Below are 15,720 nucleotides of genomic sequence, written 5' to 3'. Positions count from 1 at the left end.
TTATAGTCACATTATCACTGAAACTATGGGGAAAACAGAAATTCTCCAACAACATCTTTTCAGTGTTGGAGAATTGAGGCATTACTTTTTTCTGGCCAGGATGTTATTTTGGTCAGGATGTGCAGTAGAAATTATTTCATTCACACATGCCTGAGTCTTTCTTTCTAGACTAATATAAGGGGTTTGACTCTGACAAGCTGCTGTCACAAGTCCCTGGCCAGGTTAATGAACGCACCCTGGCACAGCGGGCTGTGCATGGGGATCCCATTCCAGGGCAGTGGCAAGCGGCTGTGCACAAGGGTCTCGTCATGCCTGGGGCGCTGGCAAATCAATCGTACTAATACATTTTAAAAAATAAAGTATAAAGGGCTCCAGGAAACACCCCCTCTACGTGGCACTCAGTTCTTGTGAGATCCGTGTGTCAGTGCAGAGCTGCTGGGGGAAAAAGCTCTGACATTTCTCTCATCTGATGGTATCTCTGGCTGATTGCAGTTTCAAATTTGGTGTCATGGTCAGCACTGCAGCGGGATGTGTGAAATCTCGTACTGTGATTTAATGAACTTTGAATAAACCACGGAACCCAACTGCGCCGCCTCGCTTCGGCTCGGCCGCGTTCGGCCGCGTTCGGCTCGCTTCGGCGGAGCCGTCCTCGTTCCTGATTGGCTCGCTCACCGCGCGCTCCCCTCTCTGATTGGTGGGGAGCCTTGCCGGCGGGAGCGCGCGCGTTGGGGTTGCCATGGCAGTGTGGGACGCTGCGCGGCGGGGCGCGGAGGGATGCGGCCGTGCCGCCGCCTCGTCTGTCTCTGGGACCAGATCAGGGCTGCCGCAGCGTTGTCCCCGCAGGTTTCTGTGCCCTGTCCCCAGGAGTAGCCGGGTCTCTCTCCCCACGGACGGCATCTCCTCGTCCCGAGAGGCTGTGGGCGATGGGTGAGGGACTATTTTGTTTTTCGATCACGGAGGGGCGGTGCGACTGACGTGAGGCGAGACCAAAGCGCGCCGCGCCGCCATTTTCCCCTCAGCGGGGCGGGGCCGTGCGGGGCGGCCTTGGCTTCGATTGTAGCCCTGTGCCGCCGCCCCTGGGGGCTCCTGGAGCTGTGTTCACCGCCCCGGTGAGGCACCCCGGCACGGGGGTGGTAGGTGTGGGTCTTCGCTGGCCGCCTCGTCTTCCCTGGGGCCTGCGGGACCCGCCTCAGGACCGGGCAGGGGGTGCGGGGCAAGCCGTGCCCAGAGGGTCTCTGCCTTTCCCTTTCGCCGGCCTTTATCTCAACGCTGCTTCTGAAGTGCAGGGCCAGGCCAGGACCCTCCGGGCGTGCACGCGTTACCTGTTAGCCCAGCATTCACGGTGTCAAAGGTTCTGTTCGCAGAGCTGCCCTGCTCGCACTGGAGACTCGTTCTCTCCCCGTTCTCTCCCCTGCCCCTGAGGCAATGCGGGGGGACCGGGGCAGCAGTAAAGGCAGCCGGCTGTGCTTGTGCAGGGTGACATCCGTGCAGTGACCCGTGAGCCTACGTGGCTGAACGGGGTTTTGAGAGCACTGAGGCGTATGTGAGGGTGCTTATATTTCTTACAGAGTGATTAAAATGTGTTTCCTCAAAGCCGCTGCAAAGCCTCGTGTTTGGGCACAGAGGGTGTGAATTTGAACAGATGGGTGTTTGGGGAAGAACCTCATTTTACTGAGGAAAGAAGAGAAACCTGTCTTTAAAACTTACTGGAACAGAGCTGCACTGCTGACAGCACAGAAGGATGCACGTTTATCTAGCAAGGATTTTTAGGGTATTCTCAGGTTTAATCATCACGAAATGGTTTGGATTGGAAAGGACCTTAAAGGTCATCTAGTTCTAACTCCCTGCCACGGGCAGGGACACCTTCCCCTATACCAGGTTGCTCCAAGCCCCATCCGACCTGGCCTTGGACACTTCCAGGGATCTGGCACAGTCAAACAAACATCCTGATACAGGACAGACAACCTGCTTATGGGATTTGACATCTGCAGACTGCAACTGCTAGATTGACTAAATGCTTGTTTTATCCACTCAGATTCTGGAAATCCTTTTCTCTTTTTCTGTCTAAGCCTGTGATTAAATCTGTAGTTTCAAGCCCTGCAAAACAGCTGCTGTCTCATATCAGTGAGCCCTGCCTTTGCAGAGAGGAGAGTTGGCATCTCTCAGCAAGCGTCAAAAAAAAGCAGAAAAAGAAAGGATTAAGATTCAGTAGAAGCTTGAGTTATGAAGATTGGTGGTGGGAAATCTGCAGCTAGAGTCTTTACCACTTGTGGGTTCCTGAAGGCAGATTGCTGCAGAGGCACATTCTCTGTGTTTGCTCTGTTTTATTTCCCCTGAGATCCCAGTTCTCTGAGGAGGTCAAGCACCTCCTCTGCTTTGTGCTCAGTCTGTCTTTGTGAGGTGGATGGACTGCTTGGAGTTGAAGGAAATCTGTAAATGGTGGCATGACATAGGAGCCTGTGGCACCCATGCATGTAGGGAGGATATATTACTCATAGGAAGGTGTGTTGGATTTTTCTAATGCCAAATCTATAGCATGTCCATACCCAAATCTCTTCAGCCCTTGCTGTTTGCCTGTTCATTTTGTATCAGAAATTGGTTCTGAAATTGCTTTTCCTCAAGCTGGCACTGAGACGGATGTCATTTGGGCTTTGCCTTTTCTTTCTTTTATATGTTCTCTGTATTCCTCACAAATATATTTGTAACTCTGTCACCTGTTGTATTAGTAGCTGGTTTCCCAGTACCTTTCCATGGCCTTTCCCTTAGCAGAAAGAGAAAACAAATTCCAGAGCTCCAAGCCCTGAGAGGAACAAGGCCCCTGTCCTATCTTGGTTCTTCCTGGGAACCAAGGCTGAGAACAACTCTTTGGGATACATTCTCATGGACAAAGTACAGCTAGTGCTGAAGGGGGGGCTCCAGAGAAGGGGCTTGACCTCGGGGGGAATTGCATCACCACTTGTCCTCCTAATTGGTGCTTTTTATCAATTATGCTAATTTCCTAAAACCTGTAAAAATGTGCTCACCCCTCAGAGGGGCTTGTGTGGACACATTTCCATAACTGCCTCTGAAGGCCTTCAAATAAAGATCCCCTTTTATATTACCTCCTTACTAAAATTATCTCGAGTTCTATTTCCAGTTTGGGAAGAAGGCAACAGGAGCAGGTGACTTCCTGAAGTCCCTTCCAACACAGGCTTTCCTGTGATTTCTGACTTTCAGTCAGAAAAGACAGGAAAACATTGCTGTGAGGATGCAGGACTATCCCAGCAGATGTTTTTGTCAGTGTACAAGAGCAGGGAATATAAAATGAAACAAATAGAGATGTAGATTACAGACTTTACCTTGAATTGATGGTAAGAAATTTGAATCTGCACTCCAGAGAGGTAAGCTGGGAGTCAGATATTGTTACTAAAGTGCTGGATTGGACAGAATAAACTCTTAAGTGTTGTTTTCTACCAAAACAGTGATCTCCTATGAATGCCTGAGAGTCCTTGCAGATTCTTACAACTAGATATTGCAAAAAATAATTGAATGTCAGATTTTTATTTTTTTAAAATAACTGAAAGATCTGTCTGAAGACTTGTGGTCAGTATCTCTGCAGAAATAAGCTTTTCTTTTGTTCCATTCTTTACCCAAGTAATGTGAATCCCTTGTTTCCTGGAAGCAGTGCATCTCCAGTGAATCTGAGATAAATAGGGGTTTAAATGGAGGTTCCTGTAAAGGGCATTTTGCCTCTGTGGTTCCACTGTCTCTGTTATAAATCAATCCAGATATCCTGATGCACCTACAAGAGAGAAGATGGAATTTTCTGACTGGAGCTGAGTTGGCACTTCAGCATAAGCTTCATCTGGTAGAACTAACTTTAAAAACCAATAAAATGTAGCCATAGTGGGATGTGGCAGTTACTTGAAAAGGATTTTATCTGATTGAAAAAGGCACAAAAGAAAGAAGTAGTAGTCTGCAGGTGAAATTTGATAACTCTGAAATGTTTCCAAAGCTGACAGGCATTTTCAAATACACTGTTCTTTGAAACAAAATGCACTATCCATGGTGTGTGGAGATGAGGACAGACAGTTCCACCAGAGGCAGTATCTGATTGTAAACCTGATACTTCATCTCTGTTTTACTTACTGTCACGGGAAAACGCTGCAGGTATCAGCAGTTAGAAGTCCTTTAGAGTTCTGTTTCGCTGATCACTAGGAATTGTAAAAAAATTTAGATTTTGTTGTTAATACAATAGTTTTTTAATGGGTTTTGATGGTTTTATTGTTTTTCCCAGACTAATCCAGCCATGGGTAGTGTGAATAACTCAGAACATCCCTGGCTACAAAGATTTGCAAATGGGAAACCTGTGAGAAAACCCAAGCGCCAAGAGCCTTGCAAGGTGAGTGACCCCCAGCATTCCTTCAGCTGTAGGTTCTGCTGTGAGGAACACAGTATCTGTAACTGGGAGCTCAGGTGTGTCATTGGGTCCTGTGCTGGAGCTGGCCACCCAATCCCACTGAAATCCTGACAGTGTTTTCTGGTCTGGCTGTGCTCCCAGACTTCCATGCCTGGCATGCGCCTGAACTCGTCTGTGAGCCCTGAGCAGGAGCTCTGTGCTTCAGTCTGTCCCTCCACAGCACACTCAGAAATAGGTGTTGCAGTTGTATTAATTATTACCATTCCATCCCAGTTTGTGCCTTGGTTGTGGAACCTGGATTAGAACCTGATCTTTGTAAAGCAGGTTGTCCTTTTATGCAGACCTTTCCTTTCTTTACATTTATCCAGAGGTTCTCCTCAGCACCAGCAGAGTGGCACAGCCAGTAATTTTGATTGCAGCAGACATTTTGGGGAGGAAAATATTGCCAAAGATTGGCTAACACAGAAGGAAGGTCTTCTGTTGTGTGAAGGTGTGAGTGGAGGAATTGAAGTTATGAAAGGAAGAATGAAAAATTGTTATTGTCAAACTTCAGTAAAATCTGAGAGGTGTATGTCGAGAAGGAGAACAAAGAATTCTAAAAATAGCAACAGATTCAATGGTTTTTTTTTAGAGCTCTTGCATCCTTTTGAGGCAGCTTTATTAAATTACTTGCAGTTTGGTGTGTCGAAAAGTTTCCCATAAAACCTGAAACAAGCTTGTGACTAGTTAGAATCACAGACGTATGGAACAGCCCAGGCTGGAAGGGACCTTGGAAGATCTTCTGGCCCAGCCTTTCATGGGAGACACCAGATGAGTGTACCCAGTTCCCTGTCCAATTGCACCTTGAAAACCTCCAGTGATGGGGACTCCACCACATCCCTGGGGAGGTTGTTCAGTGAATGATTGATCTCACTGTAAAAATTGATTTCTTGCATTGAGATTAAACCTCTGCCAATGCAACTTGTATCTCTTATCCCTTGTCTTCTTGCTCTGGCTTCTGGTGAAGTGAGAGCCTCTACCTTTTTTGTAGCTGCCCTGTAAGTGGCATTGTGATGAGGCTGCACCCGGGCCTGCCCTTTTCAAGGGAGAAGGGATTTCATTCCTTCAGTCAAAGGACACTCAACTCCTTCACATATGTTTCATTCTGAAGGAAAGCTCTTCTGTTCACCAGTGATGGTTCTTAGCTGGAGTGATGGCCATGTCTTTGGGCTGACTTGAGAAAGGATCTCTGACTATGTCAAGTAGATTCATCAGGCATAATACAACATACCAGTTGTTTCAAATAGTAAGATGTTAGGATCTTGAAACATGCCAGAAATTTAGATTTCCTCTTTCTCATTTATTTTTGGTGGAATTTTTAATACTTCTTGTCTCTTCCTTGCTTACTCTGATGTGTGATATCCTGCTCATCTTAGTGTAATAAACCTTCAGGAGCGTGGAGCTGGTCAGCAGGGCCAAGGCAGACATGACTGAAAACTACACTGTCAATTGGAATGAAAAGCCAGTATTAAGAACAGGGACTAGCAGGCTAATATTCCATTCTATGCATAAAATGCATTCCATCCCCAAATGGTAGTTTTGGTCTGCATTGCCTGCACTCCTTGTCTGGAGTGCAGGAGTTAAAGAGCCACCTGTTTGGCACAGGTGAGAAACAGTGGCAAGGGGGAGGTGGTGTTTGGTCATGGTGAGGAGCAGCCAAGGAGGTCTGAGCATGTACATTCCAGTTCTCATTCCAGTTCTTCCAACACTCTTCTGTTGCTACTTAACCCAACTGTTCAGAGCAAGTCTTGCAAGGATTTGCCAGCTGGCTTGTGGTATAATGTGCCTTTAATCATGACACTGGCAATTATTTTGAATTCAAAAGTAAATCTAACTCCTGCTCTAAGTCCTGCTTTCACCTCATGTGGGCTTTTTTCATGTTTTGTTAGGCAGCACCTGATCAAAGCCGAGACATCATTGCTTCTGCTCAGCTCATCTTGGACAGAGAAAATTTTGTGAGGGTGAGAAGTGTGCTCTTTTCTCATTTGCTGTGTGCTTTCCTGCATGTCAGTATTTTTAGTTCCTAAACAGTGATTCATGAGAAAATGTTAATTGCCTGTATTCTTGAACAACTAATTTAGAGTTATGAGCTTCTAATCTTTTCAGTCCACTCTGGATAGGACTGAAGCAGTAACCCTAAATGTGAATCCCAGGTGACTTGAACTGGCTGTTTGCACTCATATTTGTTCAGTGGGTGTGGTAATTTGTGACAGTGGTGCTGTGAGCAAAGGGCAGGAGGGCTGCTCTGATCTGATCCAGCAGATCGCCAGTGCTGCAGGGAAGGTCCTTCTGCTGCCTGTCTTGCACAGTCTGGTGCTTGCAGCCCCCTGCTCTGCAGTGATTTCAGCTCAATGACCTGATGGGAAAAAGTGAGTAATTTTCTGCCAGTTTTGCACCACAGCTTCAAAAATTAAGGGTCTAAATGCCAGAGCTCTTGAAAGGGCAAGCTTGGAAATGAGTGGTGGGAAGTGGAGAGAGGGAGGAGCAGAAGGAAGGGCTGGAAAATAGATGCCTTGGAGCAGTGAGCAGTGTGGCAGTCAGGTCAGCCAAGCTGCGACCTTTACGTGTGGAATCTTTACTGTCACTGACCAGTAGTTTATATCGTTTTTATTTTCCATTTCTTACTTAAGGAACTGGACAGATATTTGAAGCACAGTGATTTCCTAGATCTGAGAAAGACAGAGCTTCTGTACAAAAAATATCTTGAGAATGTTTCAGAGCCACTTATGCAAAAAATGAAGAACCTAATGGACAGCCAGTCAGAGAAAGAAGTGTGGAAAAGGAGACAAGAGCAATTTTCTCAATATTTAAACTACTGTACAAAGAAGGTATCAATGAGAAACACATTTCTGTCATGGAAGGGGTTTTATATAGAGGGTTGTGGAAAAGTTCTGGGGTTTAGCCGTTATTTCCTGCTTGTGAAGTAACCTGGAGTTCAGATATACCTTGCCTGTAACTTACTTTTCCCAAGGACTTCTGTAATGGTGATGTTGCAACTGTGTACATTCATTAGCAGCTATGAACAGCAGCACTGCTTGGTGCAGTGAACACGTGCTGGGGTCTGAATATGGTGGGACACCCTGCTGAGGTGTGTTTGCCTCTGTGGGCTGGACCAGTTAGTGGGAAAGCCTGGAGCTCTGTCAGCTCAAACCAAAGGCTGAGTGAGCAGGGTGTGGGCTGCGCTCTCAAGTCCCAGGAGTTCAGCTACAGCAGTACTGCAGCTCTGTTAGCAGAGCATGAGTGAAATGATTTTGTGACCTTGGATGCTACTGATCAAGCTTCATAAAAGAAAAAAATATGGGAACAGGGAGATACAAACAATTTTAAGTTAAGTCTGCATGCAGGTAATGGACCCAGCTCATGGATTTTGTAGTTCCATGTGTTTCAGCAGTATTCACAAAAATTGCAGATTGCAGTCACTGTAGAATATACTTGTTAGTTTTCTTTGTTTTGCTCTTAATTTCAAACCACTCTTGAATATCAGATCCCACAGCTAAACTTTCTGCATGTCAGGAATGAAAAAAAAGAGAAAAATAAAAGCAGTTATGTAATCTGCCACAAAAATAATATTTATGAGAGCAGGCAGTTGTTGTCAGTGGAAACCACTGCACAGTGGAGTTGTGAGACTGTAAACAACCTACTTATGCAGAAATGAAAATACCACGGGAGCTGTGTTGTTTTAAAGAGACCAAACTAAACTGCATGGAATGACAAAGAACTGAACCAGTCCTGCTGCCGAAGTTGTAGGATTTAGGCTGTGTTGGGTGTACAGTACATATCTGGGTCTGCATCAGTCCGTCTTGCAAGCTGCTGTGCCAGGTCTGGAACTTGCTGGGTGCCCTGCAGAAGCAATGGCTGATGCACTGGGATGTGTTCTTCTGCCTGAAGGGGAGCAGCAGCATCAGGGATCAGCTCCTTTTCTCCATGCTCTGTGGTGTCACGTCTGTCACCAGCATGTCTGAAAAGCAGGCTGAGGCCCTTCATATTTACAGGACAGGTTATTTGCATAAATTTGCATTAACCGTGGCAACATATGGTAAATTTTGCAGAACTTGAGACACTTGTGTGGGTTAGTCAATGTGGTTAATTCTGGATGTGTTTTCCCTTCCCTCCCTTCTTTTTGCCCATTTTCTTTTGCTCTCTTCCCTGCTATCAGCTTTCTCCTTCACTTGTGGCAGCATTGTTGATGAGACGGAGCTGTGGCCTGGACCATGAGGTGTGGGTTCAGGTCTTTATTCCAATGTACAGATGGAAAAGCCAGCTCATGAACCCAGACATAGAACTGGTATCTTGCAGACCAGTGACCTGCCTAAAGTTGTGGCTAGTGAGGGGTCACTCACTCCTGTTTTTCATTTTCTTTTTAATATCTTCCTTGCTGACATCACAGCATATTTTGAGTTGGAAGGGACCCAGAAGGATCATTATGTCCAACTCTTGAATGGCCCATTCTGGGATCAAACCCATGACCTTGGTGTTATTAGCACCATGCTCTGACAAACTGAGCCAGTCTCAGGGCTTCCTTCTCTGCAAAAACATCTTCCAAAAAAAAAAATTTCCATTGTCTTGACTGTCCTAGTTAAGATTAGCATTTTAGCCTGTCATTATTTCTGGATGCTTCATGAAATCATTTGTTATGTATTTATGCCTGTGATAAGTTAAAATGGATGAAGGAATTTTTCTGCTACAGTTCAGTCACTTTCTTTCTGAGGTGCAGTGTATGAAAACTGGGAATTCTTTTTTTTGTCAGAATTCACAGATTTCAACCCCCTCTGGTGCTGTGTTGTGCTGTGCCTGGCTCTGTCCCACCCAGGCTGGTTGCTCTCACTGTTGTAACCACCAGTAGCTTCCGAGACCTGACCCATACCTGTTTCTCCCACAGGGCTATGTGTTTTTGGATGATTATGACCCATCAGAGTACGATCCATTCTTCCAGAAGACATGCACAGACTGCTGGAGGGTGTGAGCAGGTTTGGAGTCCCACTTTGACCAGCAGGAGGTTAACAGAGCACGTTACTGATATGCTGCTCTAGGGGAGCATATTCTAGTTTTACTAACTCATTCCTACTGCGTTTAAGCCCAAGAGTGTTTGAACATGGTTTTCATCAGGAACACAGTCTGGATCTAAGCCCAGTTTTTGAGGCACAGTAGCAATGGCAGGGAGAGGTTTGTTTTCCTCATTTCAAATCCATTGTGGCAGCACGGGGGGAGGATGTCCTGTCTAAGGTTGGAGAGTTCCCAGGCAAGCTTAGTGTGTGCCGTGTAGAAGGAAATAATCTAACAGCTCAGCTGATCTTTACAGAAGCATGGCAGCAGTTTTTCCTTCTCCCCAAAGGATGGAATTCATCGACCAGCACAATGACAGAGAGAGCCAATGATGTCACCTGTGCTCCAGCTGACCTCAGCAGCAAGCACAGCCATCGAAGGTACCCTCTACAAAATAGGTTACAAGCACTGTCAAAGCAAGTGAGAACAGGCCAGGCAGGTCTTTGGGCAAACTGCAATAAACTTGGTGTCTTAAACATATAGTTCTGAAATATTGTTACCCAGCAGCCAAAGAAATGTCTGAGATGCTGCTCCTCCTCTTGCCAGATCCAGTTCAATGCTCTACAAGCCAAAACCTGCTATTTTAGGAGGTTTAACTTGGGCTGAGCCTGATAAAGACAGTGCTGGTGTTCTCCCCTGGAGACAGTGTTCAAGCAGTAAATCAAACTTTTAACATACATCGCAGGTGTTTTGAGAAGCAGGAAATAAGCAGGGCAGAGGAGATGGGAAGTGGTGTACAAAACACCTGGTGCTTTCTGGAGAGCTGATGCTGAGCAGCAGCTGCTGCCAGTGCCCTCAGACCTGACCCTCTCCTGTGCCAGTGCAATCCCATCTCCTGCTGCTGCAGCTGACCAGCAGCTCTGGGCTCAAAGCCTGGAAACAGAATTTTCTCTGTCCTCCAAACTCCCATTGTACAGACACCATCTCTCAAGAGTTGCCAAGAGCTGAGTTTTATTTACGATTAGAAATATTGAACCACAGAAAACTGTTAAATGTAACAGAGGTTGACTCAGTAATAGGAGGGTGCACAGATGGCCACTGGGTGGGAAACTGCCAGACTTCAGGAGGAATTTCTGCACCCGTGGAAAACAAGGGCACAGGCTGCTCAGAACTGCTTGCTGTGCTTCTGCAACAAAGCAGTTTAAAGGCTGAAATAGAATGGTTACAATGTAACAAATATTTATAAACAAACTTTCTTTTTTTTTAAACCATCCCTGATTTGGTGCCAAGAGAAAGTTTTTGCTTTCATTTCACCAGTTCATTTTACAGTTTATATTGGGGTGACAGTTCCCCAGAGCAAACCTTTTAAACTTGTGATACACTTTCCTTGAACAAATCCTATAAGTTTTTCTCATTATTTCACATTCCCCTGTACAATAAAATATACTTTTTTAAAATCACTATGCATCAATAAACATCTGTAGACAAATTAATAAACTTATATTTTACTCTCTATATACATGTTGGCAATGTCAAAGCTTCAAGATTCACATGGAGGTCTGCAAGACCAAGGAAATGTACACAAATAACTTATACTTAGGAAAAAAACCAAAGAGCTGAAGAGTATTTTGCCACATTGTTGTGGGTCACAGTATTTAAAATATTTTTTCTAGTTATTCTTCACAACCACATTGTCTCAGCAGAGAACGATAAATCAAACTGAAGCAGAAAGAAAAATCAAGTAGCAGTTACTGATTCCAGTGCAGAACTAAAGTCAAGTAAAGAACTATGCTTGATTCTTAAAAGAATATACAATATATTGGAGACTTCTCCAGTGCTAAGGCTTCTTCAGCATTTAACCGTTAAAACGATCATCCTGAGATGGGAAAATTCCAGTGGATATCACTTTTAAGATTTCAAATGGAATGATTCTAGTGCTGAGCTTAAACCATTCCTCAGTCTGTCTGTCAGACTAAGTGGTAAAATATACAAGCAGCTTGGTGCCACATTTCTACATAATACTTTTTATGGCCCTGAAAATGGAAACATTGGCATCCAAACCCAAGATATTCCAAAACAATAAAAAGGCACTGAGCTACAGTACTGTATTTACAGTAACATTTGTGTTTGCATAGATCAACAACAACTGGGAACAATGCAAGGAACTAAGCACAACCAGGAACTAAGAGGAAATACAGAAGCAGCAGGAATTCTTGCTTAATAACCAGCATGGGACAAGGAATCTTTTACCAAAAGATGTTTAGGCTGTTAGCTTCAGTTGTCCTTCATAAATTAAAAAAAAGCATTCTTAGAGGAGTGTTTTCTGATCAAAGAGCTGCAGGTCAAAGCGCACCCACACCTCTCCTGTTGGAACTTCATGCAGCAGTAAGTGTTTAGTTGTGGGGCCTTTGCTCTCTTGTTCTGTTCTGATTTTTGCTACCGGAACTTCAGTGCGACCCAAAAAATCTGTTGGGCAAATGAATTAGAAATTTCATTAGGCAAAGATATTGACCATAGAAAATCTGAGTGAGGCAGGTTAATGGAATGCTGTGGGGTACATGCTCAGTTCCAGAGCACTGCTCCCAGGCTTCCAGATGGATTGGACCCCAGCCCTGTGTAAACCAGCCAGCAGTGACAAAAAGGGGTCTTTTTGGAAGGGAACAATGCTATGGAATTAGGATGTCACGGTTTGAGCTAAGGGCTTTAAAAATACTCTTAGAAAATACCCTTTCAGAAAAGCAATTTCAAGTGTTCTTCAGTTTCAGAGCTGGCTGGTCAGTGTTACGTGATGGAACTTGTTTACAAATCAGCTGAGGTGCTCAAAGACAGTAAAAAAATCAACTATTGTGGCTCAGCCAACTTTTAATTATGCCTATATATCATGCTTTTTACTAGAACGATCTTCAACAATTACCTCTACAGTAGGACTACAGTCCTATTCAGAAATCATACACCTTCTGTGTGACTATTTCTTACATGACATCTTTGTGTGTGTGTGTGCATGAAAAGTTCACCATGGAGTGAAAAACAAGACTCAGCTGTCCAGCCAAACTCATATTAACTCACAGGAGAAAAGACTGAGCTATGGTTACACACAAGGCACCTCAGGTCAAGGCAGTTCCCTGCAAATTTGCAATAATTGACTGTATGTCAGAGCCCTGAAAAAGCACTTAACCTTTCAGAGAATATGAGAAGCAACTGACTGCCAAAAACGTGCTCAGTTTCCAAGCAACAAGAAAGCTGATCATGCTGTTGCTGTGAAAATAGAACCCAGGACCTTATTTTTACTCACTACCTATTGTGAGTAGAACTTCTGCTTTCAACTTGTCTGTCTCCTCAGTCTGACAAGAAAATAATTCTGTGTCTGATACAGAAGCCAGACTGGGATCAGATCTGACTGCCTGGAATTACTGGCACTGGAAGGCTGTTGAACCTCCTGAGTACTGAGGCATTGTTTTTACCCAACACTTCTCAGGCAGCAGTCAGACCTATAGGCTCTTGAAACTGCTGCTGAGGAACTGAGTACCTCAGCTAACAAAAAAGCATTCTTTGCCTAAATACTCACACTTACCATCAGGTGAGAACTGATCCCTGTCAAACATGGTGATGCACAGGACATCCTGATACAGATCCTTGATGAAGAACTGGCAGTTGAAGTTCCACTTGGGGTTCAGGGTGTCCTGCAGGGTCCTGGTAGTGTAGCTCTGTGAGCCCATGCTGATCTCACAGTATGGGTTGCTCTTCCCTAAACACAGAACAGGGAGTGAAACCCCTTTGCAGTGCAGAACCTTCCCCTCTATCTGGAGCCTGCCTGGACACACATCAATGCTGCTGCCAGATGATGTGGATCAGACAATCCTATATTCCAGAGCAGCACAGAGCTGGTTCTTCACTCTGTCCTCTGAAACTAAAGAATGACTATTTCATATAGAAACTGTAGGCAAAACCACAGGGATTCCCAAATGACAACTCCTCTCCACAAGCCTTTCCAAATGTTACAGGAATAAAACTGCTCTGAAACTGTTTCCCTCACTTACCATTGGGCTTACAGGCCTTAAGTTCCGTTGCTTCAATCACGTGCACCATCAAGCGTCCTATTCCTGCGGTCTTCTGTGAACGAGCTGGGAACAAGGTCAGAAATAAACAGATTGGTTGGAACTGTAAGGACTGGCAGTAAATCTTAAGGAGACACTGGCATCCTCCAGGAAATGGCCTGCCCCTGTATCCGGGTGGATAGAGGGAAATACAGAACTCAGTGGGTACCTTGATAAGCCTTTTCACGTTTCCTCTTCTCCGTTTCAATGTATTGCTCTGATGCCGCTTTGATTTTCTGGACCCAGGCAGTCCTGCAGAGAGCAATCCCTACAGTCAGGGTCATCCCACAGGCAGCAAAATCCTCAGTGACTCTGCCCCACTCTCTTTTCCCTTTCTCCCTTCCCTAAATTTTAGAGCCATCACAAATCAAGTCAGTTAATGGACTGAGGTGATGGAGTTTTTTGACTTGCACCACATTCCAAATCAGCCTCAATAAATGGATGTGGAGCTGCTGTTTTTTTAAAGACTGCTGGGTCACATTAAAGACTGCTCAGGACAGGGGAAGAGTCCTATGGGATGCTGGATTTTGCAGCCCTAAACTGTTCTTCGATACAACTGAAACATCAAGGAGCAGCAGATGTGGCCGGATGCCACTGCAAGAGCTGCTGCAGAAGAGGAGCAAAATCAGAGAAAACTTCTCATTCAAATGAGAGCCAAGTGAGTTTGTTTCCTGACCAAGAGACAGCTTAGTTCCTGAGCTCAGAGTCCCCGTGTCTGCTCACTGGAAACACAGCCTGCAGTATCAGTGAACAAGTTTAAGTTCAGATTTGCATTTTCACTACTCACCGCTCGTTAATGTTGTCAGTTTTAAGTGTGTAAACTCTGTCAATGTGTGATATGTGAAAAACTGGCTCATCACTTGAAGGGTCTGTGGGCAGCTTCACGAGGACTTCATTAAGGAAAACCGGCTGAAAGAAAAGCAAATGTCACTGTGGCAGAATCACCCTGTGACAATAGGCAGAAACTCTGTATGCATGTTTAAATACACTGTTTTACTGTAGGGAAAATGAAAGTCATAGGACACAGGACAGACAATGAGATCACCATGTGAAGGATGCAAGAAAGGGCTGAGAGAAAAACTTCTCTGGCAATTCACCCCATTCTGCTTTCCTAGGCAAAGAGCTTTGTGAAAGGGGAAGGAGTGTGCAAGCAGAGCTGCAGTGTGGAGCTCGGAAATCCAGGAATCTCTCAGGTTCTCTGTGGGAAAGCAGCCCTGATACTTAAGCTTATGTCTCCAGTTTCAGAATCTTGAGAACACACACTGTATGGGCACAGAGACTAAAATTTTGCATCTTCTGTTTTCTGAAGGACAGGAATTTTCTTGTGGATGCAGGAACCTGTGCATACTGAAGTCAAGGCTCCTGCTTCTGAACATCCCATTCAGCTGTTCAGGCATGATGCTACTTCTGCCCCTTCCCACCAAAGTGGATGGAAGTGTTAGTTAAACCAAAATGCAGAAGTCTGTCCTTTTCTGGGTATTAAGCCAACATCATTTGTGCAAGTTTGCCAGAAGGTGCCCATGTGACAGCAAAAGGGGCCACACAGCTAATCCCAGTGGAGAGCAGCATTCCTCATCAGAAGCCAGGACCCACTGTACCAACACTTGGAGCACCTTGACTCACTCACCATTTTGTACATTTTGAACTGGGAGTTGGATTTGGGGCTGAACAGTTTATCGGATCCGGAAGACACAAACTGTTTAACCATGTAGGTGAGCAGCAGAAAGTCATTGAAAAGGAATCCATACAGCTCCTTACTGCTTTTGGCCTTGTACAGCTTCCCACTGTGCAGGAGCTTCCGTGGTCCCAAGCAGTTTGTGAGGGAGTTGAACACAGGTTGCTGAGAAGAGACAAAACCCATTAGCAGCAGCAAGCCTGTGCAGACATCAGCTCCTGCTCCTCTTCTCTGTGGAGACTGACCAAGCTGCTGAAAATGCTCTTTTGTTTAATGAATTCCATTCTAAATGAAGAGAACTGTTCTGGATCAGCCGTGGCCACAGCCCAACTGCCACCTCAGAGGAGATTTAAGCTTTACCAAAAACACACAGAGAGATGGCCAGATGGAGGCATTTACTGCATGGCCCCTTCTGTGTTGTCCAGAAACTGTTTAAGAAGAGGCTGCACAGGCTGCAGTCAGGTCACCTCTTACAGGTGATTAGGTGATGGAACAGGACAGACCTTCTGGGTCTGTCAAGCCATGGTTCC

General features: G+C 45.1%; 2 protein-coding genes across 14 annotated transcripts in view; one reads left to right on the top strand and one right to left on the bottom strand.

Moving 5' to 3' along the window:
- Window positions 1-751: 751 nt before the first annotated feature.
- Window positions 752-10,257, top strand: FAM228B (family with sequence similarity 228 member B). Of its 5 annotated transcripts, none has more exons than XM_038130442.1 (6): window positions 752-927; window positions 4,277-4,381; window positions 6,328-6,399; window positions 7,069-7,266; window positions 9,318-9,397; window positions 9,771-10,257. In XM_038130442.1, the coding sequence occupies exons 2-6, from the start codon at window positions 4,289-4,291 to the stop codon at window positions 9,811-9,813; spliced, it is 486 nt and encodes a 161-aa protein (XP_037986370.1). In that variant the 5' UTR covers window positions 752-927; window positions 4,277-4,288; the 3' UTR covers window positions 9,814-10,257. The 5 variants fall into 5 exon arrangements, with proteins under 5 accessions (XP_037986370.1, XP_037986376.1, XP_037986369.1 ...); XM_038130441.1 differs by lacking the exon at window positions 752-927 and adding an exon at window positions 949-3,380; XM_038130447.1 differs by lacking the exon at window positions 752-927 and adding an exon at window positions 950-1,133.
- Window positions 10,258-10,408: 151 nt separating this feature from the next.
- Window positions 10,409-15,720, bottom strand: part of ITSN2 (intersectin 2) — an 87,948-nt gene continuing 82,636 nt past the window's right edge. For all 9 annotated transcript variants that reach the window (XM_038130433.1, XM_038130432.1, XM_038130430.1 and 6 more), the window contains 6 exons: window positions 15,143-15,355; window positions 14,303-14,424; window positions 13,685-13,767; window positions 13,459-13,542; window positions 12,993-13,166; window positions 10,409-11,887 (listed from right to left, as the gene is read on the bottom strand). In XM_038130433.1, coding sequence (XP_037986361.1) covers window positions 11,730-11,887; window positions 12,993-13,166; window positions 13,459-13,542; window positions 13,685-13,767; window positions 14,303-14,424; window positions 15,143-15,355 — 834 coding nt within the window. In that variant the 3' untranslated portion in view covers window positions 10,409-11,729. The remainder of the gene's footprint in view (window positions 11,888-12,992; window positions 13,167-13,458; window positions 13,543-13,684; window positions 13,768-14,302; window positions 14,425-15,142; window positions 15,356-15,720) is intronic.

The sequence above is a fragment of the Motacilla alba genome, chromosome 3 (assembly GCF_015832195.1).
Source record: "Motacilla alba alba isolate MOTALB_02 chromosome 3, Motacilla_alba_V1.0_pri, whole genome shotgun sequence".
Classification (NCBI taxonomy): domain Eukaryota; kingdom Metazoa; phylum Chordata; class Aves; order Passeriformes; family Motacillidae; genus Motacilla; species Motacilla alba.
The sequence above is the reverse complement of the archived record's forward strand: the minus strand, read 5'-3'. Positions and strand labels throughout refer to the sequence as shown.

What these genes read in the sequence shown, in the direction of transcription:
- FAM228B (XM_038130441.1), top strand. Translation starts at nt 3,348, where the DNA reads ATGGTAAGAAATTTGAATCTGCACTCCAGAGAG. An exon ending in TAAACTACTGTACAAAGAAG is followed by an intron (nt 7,267 to 9,317) that starts GTATCAATGAGA and finishes TTTCTCCCACAG; the next exon opens with GGCTATGTGTTTTTGGATGA. An exon ending in TGCACAGACTGCTGGAGGGT is followed by an intron (nt 9,398 to 9,770) that starts GTGAGCAGGTTT and finishes TTCTCCCCAAAG; the next exon opens with GATGGAATTCATCGACCAGC.